The following is a 13,843-nucleotide window of genomic DNA, read 5'->3' on the forward strand; positions in this document are numbered from 1 at the left end:
ACCGGCTGAAGAAAATTCTTTTTACCTTCGTTAAATAACTCTAGGGAGAGGAAGAGGAGAGAATTTTTTTTTTATTCATTATCTGTTCGCGCTACTGCGAATTCCGTACGACAACCTCGATAATCCCAGCGAGTACAAAAGTCGGCGATAAATTCTAGTCGAGGGCGCCCCTGAATATTTCTCGCGCGGCGCAAGCGGAAGTCGCGATGACTGGACCCACCCTGTACCCGCTGTTTTAATTTAAAGCTACGCGATTGTTTCGCAACGCGCACATTCGAGAATTAACGTGACCCATATTCTCTTTTTAATTAAACCGGAGCCTTTTAACTGACCTCCCTCTCTCTCCCCTGGAAAAATAGTTTTGCGCCCGTGTAAAATTATCGGGGTGTTTATCGGTTATCGTTTATGAAAGTGGGCCGCGCGCACTAGGTACCAGACCATAATGAGATAAGGGTGCGCAGGTGACACGGTAACTTTGCCGGCGATAGCGATGATTTATGTCGACCCGATGAAAGAGGGTAGAGCGAGAGGAGGTTAAAAAAAAATAAAATAAAAAATAAGAAACACCATAATTTTTCAAATTTAACTAAAACGTATCCGCGAAGCTTCTACGCAATTTTTATAAGTAGGACGTCGCGGTTTATTTAGCTATGTGCCCACGGCACAGTTTCATCGAGTTGGGATAGACGCATGGCGAGCCCACGGCCTCGTTTCGCCCTCGCGACTCTCCTCGTGAGGATCACCGTGCGGCCGTCTCTCCCTTTTTGGGATCGCAATTGTCCCCGCTATTTACAGAGCAGTTATAATCTCTATAGAATCAAACGTTACGTTTGTTCCAGAGGTGACGATGTGCAACGATCGATCGAGCTGTTGGACAAGGTGCTCTCAGAGTACGACGAGCACGACGCGGAGGGCGAAGGTGGCGGAGGTGGCGGTGGCGGCGGAGGCGGCGACGGCGGTGGCAGCGGCGGAGGCTGCGTCGGGAGCGGAAGCGGCGGAGGCGTCGGAGACTGCGGCAGCAGCACGGAGCCGAGTATTGGCCTCACGCCCGACGACGAGAGTCCATCCTTAGGTAGTACCCTCTTTTTCTCATTTAACGTCGCGTTTCTTATATCCTCGCGGAACGACCGATACGTATTCGCTTTGCGCGATCAACCGACGCGCGAAGAACGCTTCTCCGAAGCCCTATCCGTTTCGATATTAATTCCATCCGGGGACATTAATGATAACCGAGAAAGACTGATAAAGCCTGCCTCGACGCCGTCGTGCGTCGATGCGAGGGACATTTATAATTAAAACTCGCGGATAACGAACATTCGTCTCGGTCTTAAGAGCCGCCTAGAAGCTTTTCTGTCTAACATCGCAAACCAGTTGGGCTTTGACTGTCGTAGACGGTTATAACGTCGCTCTTGTATCTTCGTTTGCTCGAGTATCGCTGAACATCTTTGTAGCTTCAACTGCCCGCGGGCGCCTCGTCGGTCTTGGAATTCTGCGGTACCCGTTACGGGAGGTAACGGAGCCTTCTCGTTCCCTCGGGAACCACGGCTCGTCGCGAGGACTCTAGATTCTAATCCCATGCTGCAATAGAAAACGGATTGTAAATTGTTAATCCCCTTCAAACGTAACGGAGGGATATCCTTTTTCGCGCAAATCGTCGGTACTCGTCTTCATTCTCGCGCGACGCGACGTCGCGGAACCGAACATTTTTCGGTAGAATTGATCGAGATCTGATTGCCGCTGGAATCAATATCATCTCGAGTACACACGCCAGCGAACTGACAGTTCTGACGGCGAGAATTAGTTTCGTTTTTTTTTTTGTTTTTTTTTTTTTAATCCAAATATTCGTTATGAAACAGATAGAGCGCGGAAAATACTACGAACTGGCAAACCAGCTTCAATTTTTTATCCGGTGTATTGTATCCGGGCCTATTTAGCACGTACTTTCATGTTAATTTTACAAATTTCTTTTTTCCGTATATACAAGTTCTACAATTTTATTATCGCACTCTCACAGTACGATCTAGAATCGAATATAGATACCAAGCCGCGTAGCGTCAGCGGCGATCGCGTTAGATTGTTAACAAATTTAATTATACGCACTTTCTGCAATTTTGTAACGTATTACTTTTGAGTAATAAACGTCGCTCGCTCAGCAGCGGATAATTGTCAAATCATTAACAGATGCAGCGCGTTTCATTAGTCCGTTTGTGAAAAATTAATCTCGGATTTGCGCCGCGAAAGAACGTTCTCGTCGATGAAAATCCTCAGGTTTCTCATACGGGAAAATAAGGTGGAATCGCGACAAATGATCGCCTCGCGACAAATTTTCGCCGAAGAGGCATCTCCGCCGGGAATTCGAGAAAGAGGCGAGCCGAGTAGAAGCACCACCGCTTTATATCGACAGGGTGAAGATAGTAAATTCCCGGTGACAACCGAGTACGCCTCTTTCTGGAACTTTGCACGCTATTTCCGCCTCCCCTTTAAAGATATCTGGTCTCGCGTTTGAAGCGCGAAGTTCTCGTGCCGCGCGCGCGAGTTGTCGCGAAAAGTCGTACGAACCGCCGGCGCCGCGAGAACGGGCGGCGAAGTGTTCCCGCGCTTGTGAGTTCCACAGTACGCGATTTACGTGATTTAACTCGTCACCCTGACTAAGATATTTAACTTTCCAACAGTCCCGTGTACGCCGACTCGCGATCGCAGGATCCTCCGTGTTCGCGATGAGAAATACTGCGACTCTGAATACGCGCGCGACTTCTTGTTTGATTTTTATTTCCAAGCTGAGCGCACAAGCGTAGAATTTATTTAAAATCTTAGACTTATTGGCTATTAATTTTTTTTTTTTTTAATAATAATTACCGAGTAGTTATTTTTTTAAATAGAATTTAATTTTTAAATGACTTTTAAACACTTTATAATTTATTTAAAATTTATCAGTTCTTCGTTACGTATCTATTAAGAATAAAATTTAATTGTCGCAACTTTACCGCGGCAATTCGTGGAAAATTTTTATAAAACAGACACTCCGGCGGAACCATGTGCTTTTCTTCGAAGAGAGGCGCGTATAAACAGCTTGTAGAAAACGCATTTTACGGGAGAAGTAGGGGAGGGAGTGGAAGAAAAAGATTATCGTCGAGTGCAGCCGCGTTCTATCGGATGCTGGATCGTTGGACGTGTTCGAATCTTCGAACTGAGCCGTCGGTTTTCCTCAGCTCCGGGGATACATATTTTCCCTTTATTTCCATCGAAACGCTTCTACGGACGTACAATATAAACCCGCCGACTTGGCGGCCTGCCATTCAATTCGCGGAAAATCGGCGTGAAAGCATGCATATACCTTCGCGAGGAGGGAAAAAGAGAGCCGGACTCTCGGTGCGCGCCCCCACGAAAATTTCAAATCGGCATTCTATCGACAGCGGCTCGGTCCGGTGCACCTGCGAACGATGGTGATTAACAGCAGATTTTTCACTTCCAGCCGTAAAAGAAAAAAAAAAAAAAAAAAGAAAGAGAAAAGAAAAGAGAAGAATCGGTAACGCGTTCTTAATCGCGGCAACATTTTACGGGAACCGACTGGCTAATATTCATTATTCCCCGCGTATATAACGTATTAACGGTGATCTTACGCTTTCAACGCCGGGATTCCGAAAATATGGGGTCGAAGAGTCATGGGGGGCAGACAGGGGAGTAGCCGGATCGATTTCCATTCACTTCCTGCGAAGTGCTTTCGGTAGTTTGGGGATATCAGTGCTCCGCGATACTTTATCGCGGCGGCGTATTTCCCAGATCACCGAAGTGCCGAACGTCGGCGGGGTAATACAATTCCGCCTCGATTTCGGAAACTATCCGAGAGAGATCGTAATGGAAACGTTGCGTTTAGGATAAGGTGAAAGTTCGGCGGATTAAATCGCTTTGGTTCTCTCGCAAGGGGGCACCCCTTCCGTTCTTTGCTCTGTCTCGAAAGTCTCCCCCTTCTCCCTCCCCCATCTCCTCGGGAAAATATTCTCGCTATTAACGTGAAATCCGTATGCCGGCAGGACACCAATCCGAGGACGACGGTTACATGAGCATGAATGGTCGGAAGGCGAAAATGGCGCTGGTGGCACTACGTCCGGTTCCGGATTGTCCGGAGCCGCAGGATTCCGCTGGTGTCTCCGCGCCGGAATTTCCTCCGCCTCCGGAAGAGGCCGAACGTATCATCTCGACTCTTCTGCCGATGTAAGTATGAAACAGTCAGGATAATAATACGAGGACGTTAAAATCGATTAGATCCTTGAAATCTTAATGCAACTGCTACCTGATTAATTACCGGAAATTATGCAATATATAAAAAAAGCGAAAAAAAAAAAAGGGAATCGTTCAAGAACCCGTTATTAAAACCGCGTTACTTCGAAACGACGCAGAAATTTACAAATTGCGCTTTCACAGATTCGAAATACATTTAAAGAGCGAGATCGTGCGTGGAATACCTCGGCGGAAAAGCTCACGTGGCGGTAAATAATTTCGCTCACGTATCAAGCGACGATAACTCACGGAGTTGCTCGTCGGTCGCGAAGACTCGTGAAAGACCCACGGTTTATTTAAATTTCTGCCCGTCGTCTTCGTGGTCGCGAAGTCCCCCTCATTCGCGTTTCGACGCTTTCAGGGTCGAGGGCGAACTTCCGTTTTCGTAATGAGAAGCCCCTTTCGTCCCGACTTTCCGAACTTTTTCATATTCTCGGCTTTAGCTCCGGGCGTAAGTTCATTTCGTTAGAAACAGGTGCCGTTTCGCTTAAGGCGTCGAGGCCAACTGCGTTCGCCATTGCCGCAAACAGGACTAGAAGACTACCACACACTCCCGGCGGTATCCCTACGGTCAGAAGTTAAACTCTGTCTTCCCGTATTCGTACTACTTTCGCGTAACTCCGATTGCATTCTCCTCGACAAGAACGAGATGCGGCGGGAGCGACGACGAAGACGGCGCCGTCGCGCTTCGTAGTTACCATTCCGCTCGTTTCTTTAGAAAGCAATCGAATCGATTTCATTGAGAGTTAGTTCCTTTGTTGAACTCGCCGTGTATCTAAAAACCGAAGAAGTTTCGAAGAATTTTCTTTTCTTTTATTTATTTTTTTTTATTTATTTTTTTTTTTTCTGGTTATTTGTTCCGTCACAAACGTGGACAGCTTTTTCTCTGTTTTTTATTATTTTTGCGCCGATGAAACGCTCCCACGCTGCCGGTTGGTTAATTAAATTTAGAACGGAATAACTTTGAAAAATCTTTTTATTTTTATATTATTTATATTTTTTTTAATTCGGAAACTTGTGATAAAAGAAAAAGGAAATTAAATTATAAAGATATCAAATATGAAACTCTTTATATTTTATTATTATCTTTATTTATAATTGTACAAAAATTCTTGCAACGGCGAGGGATACAATTTTTCAAAGATTCCCAAAGGATCCTTCCAGGATCTCGGGGGCTGATCGAAGCCGCAGCTGTCGTTGTTAGCTACGAAGTCCTTAAGCTGTCGACGCCGACGTCCTCGTTGTACCTGTCGATCCTAATCACCACATTTCACGCCTATTACCCGTTCTGTAGTACGAGAGAAATGTCTCCGCAAGTCTGCGAAGAGTATTCGAGCATTCTCCGTCGTCCTCGAGATGCGGACTGCGCGCTTCTATCCGCGGAAACCTCTTCTCTCGGTGGAGTGGCCGTCATTCCAGCAAAACGTTCCTCTCGTCGCAATCGTCGTCCGTTCTCGTCGTCGACGCAAGAAAATCAGCGCGACTCTTCCTTTGCGCGGCGATAAACTTGTGTCGCGCGAAAGGGGCTTTCGTTTTTCCGCGAAAAGCATTCGCGAAGGCTTTACATAGCACTCGGTTTCTTTTTCCACAATTATTTGCCCTTTTTTCTTTTTCTCATAAATCAAATTTCTTTCTCTCTTTCTCTTTTTTTTTTTTTTCTAAAATTTTTTGAACGAGATGTTTACTTTATTAAACTAAATTACTTTAATTACGCAAATGTTCGAAAATGGCAATAAAACTGTTGAACTTACGAGATATTACTTGGAAGCGGTTCTATTTAAAAGTGATTACGTTACACGGAAGTTATTAAGTATTCGACTCGCAAATGTCAGCAAATGTCAATAAAACTAGTCCCACTCTCCATGTTACATATATTAAATATCGCGACGAATTATACGTTCCACGTGTGGGTCGCTTCTACACTTGTTTTAAAACGCCATGTAATAGTTTTTAATTTCGAGTTTTGTTTCCGTATTTCTCGATCGAACCCGAATGATTGGCTTTGCGGGAGAAAAACGTAAACGGTATCGGCCGTTCGACGCGAGAGTGACGATAAGTTTCCGCCAGATTTATTGCGCTATTCCCTTCTCGAAAGTTTCTTTACCCTTCTCTAACCCACCCGCTCTCTGGCTCCAGTATTCAGCCAGCATAGGTCGTCAGAATTTATGCGTTTTTCTTCGGCAACTTGATAACTTTGGAAATATTTGAAAGAGGGTTAATAGGATAAAAAACTTTACTCATTCTCTCTTCCTCTCTCTCTCTCCCTCTCTTTTTCTCTCCTTTAGAGAGCAATAAACGACCTATGCAATATCTTGATGAGGTATTGTCACGCTTGGCTTTACAACCGTTGTTGAAAAAAAGAAAAAAAAAAGATCGCAATTGTCGCGTGGTTTGTTCGCACGAACTGATCGGGCGCACGCGGAATATCGTCGAAACTCTTGTTTCCAAGTAAAAAAAAAGAAGAGAGTAATCGTTTCTGGGTTTTATTTTTCCACGAGGTACAATTTTAACACCGAAGACACCAGATCCCACGCTAGATATTAAAATTAAGAAAGGTTTTGCTTCGAGGAAGCAAAATTATTATTACCTATTAATAATAATTTTATCTTATCGGAATTTCCGATGTTTCCGACATTAAAGAGACTGATTAAATTCACCGCGGCATTTCGCTACGTTCGTTCCATTAGATATCAAAAGTATCGCATACGTATTCATCTACTTAACAACAGCAGATCCGTATCCGCCCATGCAAATCCCATTGAAGGCGATGAAATGAGACCGAGGGGCTCAGACCCCCGAAGGGCGATTTTCAGACAAATCCCGTATGCGTTCTCACCCTGAATTCCCCCCCCCTTCATTCATTATCGCCTCGTTTGTCGAAAGCAGGGTTTCGCCGAGCAACTCGTCAAAGCGAAGCGTCGTCGGCCAGCCCGCCGAGCGGCGGAATAACGGACGGCAGCAGTGGATGGTGGCCATGGAGGATAGCATGCGCCACGGGAACGCCGTTACCACGCAGACTACTCTCGTGAGTATCCTTTCCGTTTTCTCCGCTCGCTTTTCACAACGCCGCTCTCGGGCCCGGTCGCGGAGTACGATCGCACGGAGCGCAGATTGGCGCCCCGGCGCTCGTAATCTCGCGACTTTCTCGTCCGCGTGCGCCGTAACGATACCGGTTTACGAGCCCGGCCGCGTAAAATCGAAACCACCGCGTTTGATGCGGCCAATTCGAGCGGTTCACTCCGGGTCTACAAGCTATCGAAGACTCCCGCATAATCCCGCCGAGAATTTCGCGTAGAATCACGCGACCCTTCCGGACATTTTACGATCGAATTGTAACGTATTTAGTAGGCCGTTTTCAGATTTCTTTATACGGCAATTGCGCGCGGTGTTGCTGAAATAAAAAAAAAAGAAAGCGAACGTCGATAATTTCGTAGTTATAAGCGATTAAAATGATAAAGAGCTTTTACGGGTGCCACCTTTTAAATAAGGGAGCCGCGTCGTTCGTTCAAACGCGAGTAAATCACTTTTGTTAAAGGCCGAGAAATAAAACTCGCTTCGCAGTAATTTCATGTCCCAATAAATAACCGACTTTTATACCTCACTTAATTTTCTGCACGTTTTACTCAAACGACGTCTTAAACTCGGTGGTATTTGACTGAAAACGTAACCGAGCGTTAAATGAAATTAAGTACGTAAAAATGCAAGAAGAGAACGTGCGCGTAATTAAAATTTTTTTTTTTTCGTAGAAAAAGGAAAAAACTTTCTCGAAGTCACACGCGACAAAGTGTTCTCGCGCGGTTTTTGCGACAATGAGATTGTATATAACTTGTTGAATTTTTATAGCCGAAAACCCGACATCAGCGGCCGTACGGTTGGGAGAACGGAACAGTGGAGTCGTTGCGGTTGGCCCAGCCGCCGAGCCCGCCGAGCAAATTCGGCAGTCTGCCGTACGACGGCAAGGTGTCCTTCAACTGGATCCCACCGCGTACGAATCCGAGCGCGGTGGAAAAGCACCGGGAGGTGCGCCGCCGTACCTCGGAGGAATGCCTGGAGGACGGGGGTGGCGGGTACCAGCGGCAGGGTAGTCCCGAACGCGGCAGTCACCACCCACGGAAGCAGCAGCGCCAGCAAAACGAGATCATGAAGTCGAGCAGCGTGGAGGACCGGCTGCTGATGAACAGGTCGGACAAGGAGTCGGCGCGACGCAGCCGCCACGACTCGGACTCGAGCGAGGGCCGGTTCTCGAGGAACTCCGAGTCCGAGAGCCGGTCCTCGATGCCGCGTTCCAGCTCGGTTAGCGTCGAGCGTTTCTCCATGCGCGCCAATTGCGACTCGTCGGACTTCTCGCGCGCCAACTCGACGTCGAACGAGCGCTTCCACTCGGACTTCTCGATCGCGGTCGCGAGCGCGAGCTCGAACGACCACGTGTCGGTGCCGACCTCCGAGCCGTTCTCCATCCGCAATCTCGACTTCGTTTCGTTCGCGCTGCCGCGCGCGGACTCGAGCGAACGTTTCTCCGCGCCCACGTCCGACCGTTGTTCCGAGGAGCGCTACTCCGACTTGTTTTCCACGCGTAACTCGGACTTCTCAGCACGAAACTCGGCCGACTTTAGAACGCAGTCCGAAGAGGAACGCTTTTCCGATGATTCTTTAGAGGAGCTCCTGCCACCGCCGCCTCCCATCAGCAAGAGGCATTCTATTGCGTGGGAGGTATCTTTGGAGGATGATCCACTGTACGCACCTGGCAGCACCAAAGTTGTCGGCAGGAGACGGCGAAAGAGCAGCGATGTCTCAAGTAAGTCTTTTAATTTTTGGGGGCTTTTCTTATTTTTTATTAACACAACAGAAGAACAAAGTCTTTAACAATAATGGCAAAAGAATTTATTTTTATCTCATTTGTTAAGAAAATTACAGAAGAAAGGAAGGCAAAATTCGCACGAGATACGGTTGACCGTGTTCCAGGTGTAGGTTCGGCGTCGAAACTGCGCGACTTCGACGATTGGCAGGATCAGCGGCTGTCGACGACCGACGACGATCTGATCTCTCCATACTCGGACTCGTCTACGAACGATCTAGACCAGATACGACCGCAGGATCTTACAAAAAACGGTACATACGTTATACGACGCGGTCGCAAGAAGGAACGCAAAGTTTTACCGAAGACGCCGACGAAGACTAAAAGTCTGTCTTTTGAGAACGGCGAGGAAGGAAACCGATTATCGGACGTGAAGCGATACTCGAGCACTTTCGACAACATCAAGAGCCTGCTGAAGGAGGGAAAGCTGGAGGGTCTGAACGAGCCACCGGCGGAATTTGCGATTCAGGTGCCGCCGCCAGATCTCATCCGGGTCGTGTCGATGCCCGCGATCAACAACGACGCCAGCAATCGGGCTCAGCTGGAGATCACCGTGGAAGAAGAGGAGGCGTCCGACATCTCGGACAAGGACAAAGATCGCGACAACATCGAACTACCTCGGCTACCCCCGTCGCCGATCGAAGACGAGCAGATGGGCCTCCGTCTGGATCGATCGAGAGACTGCAACGGTATTCCGACTGCGCCGAACCTGGGGGATCTGGATATCGGCAGGTCGTTGACGAACAGCGCGCTCGCTGAAGCAACGAAGAAAAAACTTGCGGGCGCGGTGAGCGACGAGCGGCTGGCCTCCAAGATCCCGGTGAACTTGCTGATAGAGGATCAGATCGTGAAGAAGGCGCTGAAAGAAAATCGTCGACAACTGGAGAAAGTCAGCGACGCGATCAAAGAAATCGAGAGCGTGAAGAATAGCGAGTCTTACTGCGAGAGCAAGCGCTGGCGGAACGGCGATTTGAAGCAGAGCTCGAAACGGAATAGTTTTGAAACCGATTTTCCACCGGTACACGACGCCCGGAAACCCCTGACGATTGACGGCCCCTACGACAGCAAGATTCGCAGCAGGCAGCAACAGCAGTACAGCTCCGACTCCGAAACATCGAAGGCCGGCTCGGACGCGGACTTTGCGGATCGCAAGAAACTGAACGGCACCAGCGACGTCGTCTACTCGTCCGGTAGGCGGGTGCGCCAGAATGGTATTGAAAATCACAAAAACGATCAGAAGCAGATCGAGAACGTGATCGACGCTATTCTGGAGGACTCGAAGAATCCGGAGTTCCAGGTAAGAACGATGACTTCGCGTATCTCGAATGTTTTGCGAATACTGAAATGCCAACGCGAAAGCCCGAAACGGAGATGGAGTCTCGCCCGTGTGGCGAGGGCATACCGAGACGGTGCATCTAGGTCGTGAAAAATGCAAGGGAGGAGATACATGGCCGGTGGTGAACGCGCGCCGCGACGCCGAGCAGCTGAGCTCGAGGCAGGCCGCCCCGTCTATAAATTGGCAGTATTACCTCTATAATATAGGATTCCATTAGCGATGCCGCGGCTACCGCCGCATTTTTCTTCGTGAAATGCGAAGGCACTGAAGATAACCATCGCGCGTGGGCCGTTTCGCGACCGCGAATCAGTTTCCGCTTATACCCGCGTAATTAAATTCGCGCTTTAATTTTTTATAATGTAAAGTGTGCATTTTAACGTCGAATCACGCGTCTATTAATATCTCCAGCTCGTATTTAAAACGTGTGAAAAATATAAAATTGTAACAAACGACCGGGTTGGTTGTTTTCGCCTTGTCGAAGGCATATAAAATCGTGAACCGCCTCCTGTTGATCCATTGCATCAATGAAAATATCTAACAGGCTCGCTGAGTAGTCATCGAGTGAATGGCCATTCATACCTACATATACTTCCACGAGGGCCCTTCATCGATTAACAGGTCCCGAGTCGAGCTAGTTTCCAATGAAAATTTGCATCTGTCAGCGCTTTAGAAGTTTCTCGCGTCCAATCTGAAATTAAATCTCGATGTATTTACATTTACGTATCTCGCCGATGCACGAGAAGAAATCAGAACTCGCGGAGAAGATAGTACAGGGCCCCGCTAGGCTGAATAAACATCCGTTCGGCAAATCTACCAACGACAGAAGCGATTTTCGAGGTTGCTAAAACAAGCCATTTGCTTGTTACTATCAAGTGATGCGTAAACAGCGGATTATCTTCTTCACACATTTTCATTTCCACGTTTACAAAAGCTATACGAGATTAAATTTTTCGATTTGGAAACCTTCCGCATGGTAACGTTACGTGATTGTAGTATTTGTTTTTATCATTAACACGGTCATTTGTCGCGCAACAGTTCGACCATTAGTATATCAATTAAAAAAAAAAAATTTTATATATATAATTTAAATGATTATTTAAACACACTTTTATGCCGCTATTTTACGCCGTTTAAAATAATAAAATCATAAATAGCTATCTGCGAAGAAAGAAAGCCACAGTAGTATTATTAAAAATTCAAGTAATATAATATTCACGACCTGGATTGCGTGTATCGGCTCGAGTCAATTTTATCGAGTGAAATCGACACCGTCTCTTGATCTCGGTGCCGTTTCGCCTTCCGGACTGCAGCTCGCCGTGAATTTTGATAGGTGAACGTCGACGTGATGGAGTTCCCCCCGTTGCCGCCTTCACCCGTCGAGGAAGCTGACGAGGAGAGCTGCTCGGACATCGGCCAGAGCGCCGTGATGACACCGCCGAAGTCCAAGGGTCACGGCAGCAGCCGGACCGTGGAGTACAGGCCGCGGGTGCCACCTCATCGGGTTCCGCCGGTTATCGACCCGAAGGAGCAGGCTTCCTTGAACACCAGGTCCATGGACGCCGGCTATACCAGAGGGAGGCGCACGCCGACCACCAATAATTCCAGGCGAGAGGTGAGCTAGCGTGAAATATTTATCCGGGGACGTAACGTAGGCCTATGGTCCTCCCGCTGGGAATTAACAGACGTGTTCTTCTTATTTCGTCTCGCACGCCAACGGCGAAGCTATATACGTAACCGGGGGCGTTAATAAAAATACGTACGCGTTACGCGCGCTCTCCGGGTGTCTCTTTACTTCAAATAGACTCGTCGGCATCGCGTAATAACATATCGGTCCTCGGCATTTTGACTAAATTGGGGATAATTCGCAATATCGCCGAATTTGAGCGCGAGCGGTGATTAATTTTAATCAATTACGTTGCGCAACGCGCACGTGCGACTAATACACGATCCTATTATGTAATATGTAATTTTATTATATATTATTGATTTATTTTGTTGCGCATATTAGTCATTATTTTACATGACGTACATGTAATTACATTTTTTATTATTAGTTTTTTTATTTTTTATTTTTAATTTTTTTTTAATACTAAAACGGTTAGTGTCTTCTTACAGTTACCATCTTTCTTAAAAAGAATTCCGGAGAACGGTTCTAATAAGAGAAAATTAAAGTATAACGTTACTAAACTGAAGTCGGGTCAGATATCCCGCTTAAAACGACGATAAGAACTCGACATCGATATCCTTGAGGCGATCTATCTTGCAAACCAAATCGATCTACTTTGAGCATCGGCTCGGGCGATACGCGTCCTTCTACCGGTATCGCGACACCGGAAATGGACGGCAAAGGGGTGGGATATATTTCGCACCGGAGACTAGATCAAAGGCGGGATGAAAGGCGGAGAATATAAAGAACGAGATGACTCTCTCGAGTTCGCCATAAATCGCGTACGCGTACGACGCTTCTGGGAAATAAGTGTCCTCTTTTGCGACCTCCTCGCTAATTTTCCCTCATCTTGTTGGCTCGTGCATCGGCATTATTCCGATGAACGGCGATTTCCGTGCAGCTTCCGTGGCGTGTTCCCTAGACGTCCCTCGCAAAAGAAATTTTCTACGTTCCAAGGAAAAAAAAAAAAGAAAAGAAAAAAATCTAAATAAATGCGAAGTAATATATAGGGATCATAAATCAAATTAAAAGCACGATCGTTTATCTCGCGTTAATTCAAGATACAAAACGGATTACAAATCGACAGTGTCGACAAGTCATTCCTCACGTCGTCGCGATTACACAGTTATCGGTTGCGCATCGCGGAGACAATGCGCCTCTCCCTCCGGGACCCTTTCCGAACGTGTCACAGGCCCTTTCCCCTGCGACATGCGCACCCCTCGGAAAAAGCGGCAAATGTAAACGTACAAAGACGGAGAGAGAGAGAGAGAGAGAAAGAGCGAGCCGTTCCTCTCGTCGTGCATCGCGTGCATTGTCTTGCTCTTTCCGCGAGCCGCCGGGATGCTGCGAATGAATAAAAGAGGGACGGACCTTTTCGCTCGAGGGAGGTGAAGGGAAACCAGGAAAGGACGCCGGTGAACGGCGGATCCGAGCGTATTCCCGCGATAAATAAAATGTCCGCGTCTGTTCGCATTCGGCATAATGGAAAGTAACGTCGAACGAGGGCGGCCGGGCGGTCACACGTGGGTGCGTCATCGTGAAGGAGATACCGAAAACGCGACGAGTGCTTTTGTCGCCGCACGTGCCCCGCCGTATCGTAGCCCGTCGCAACTTCGAAATACTAGGCAGCGCCCGAAATTAAGAAAGATGTGCGTGATTTATGATAAAATACGCTTCAGCTCGTTCGACGGGAACGCCTGCGCGTTTT

At 47.4% G+C, this 13,843-nt stretch overlaps 1 protein-coding gene across 3 annotated transcripts in view; it reads left to right on the plus strand.

Moving 5' to 3' along the window:
- The window catches only part of LOC139103975 (uncharacterized), a 139,079-nt gene that overhangs the window by 100,425 nt on the left and 24,811 nt on the right, over positions 1–13,843 (plus strand). For all 3 annotated transcript variants that reach the window (XM_070659185.1, XM_070659194.1, XM_070659176.1), the window contains 6 exons: positions 840–1,072; positions 4,032–4,212; positions 7,165–7,303; positions 8,122–9,073; positions 9,241–10,430; positions 11,800–12,081. In XM_070659185.1, coding sequence (XP_070515286.1) covers positions 840–1,072; positions 4,032–4,212; positions 7,165–7,303; positions 8,122–9,073; positions 9,241–10,430; positions 11,800–12,081 — 2,977 coding nt within the window. The remainder of the gene's footprint in view (positions 1–839; positions 1,073–4,031; positions 4,213–7,164; positions 7,304–8,121; positions 9,074–9,240; positions 10,431–11,799; positions 12,082–13,843) is intronic.

Source organism: Cardiocondyla obscurior, linkage group LG01 (genome assembly GCF_019399895.1).
Source record: "Cardiocondyla obscurior isolate alpha-2009 linkage group LG01, Cobs3.1, whole genome shotgun sequence".
NCBI lineage: Eukaryota > Metazoa > Arthropoda > Insecta > Hymenoptera > Formicidae > Cardiocondyla > Cardiocondyla obscurior.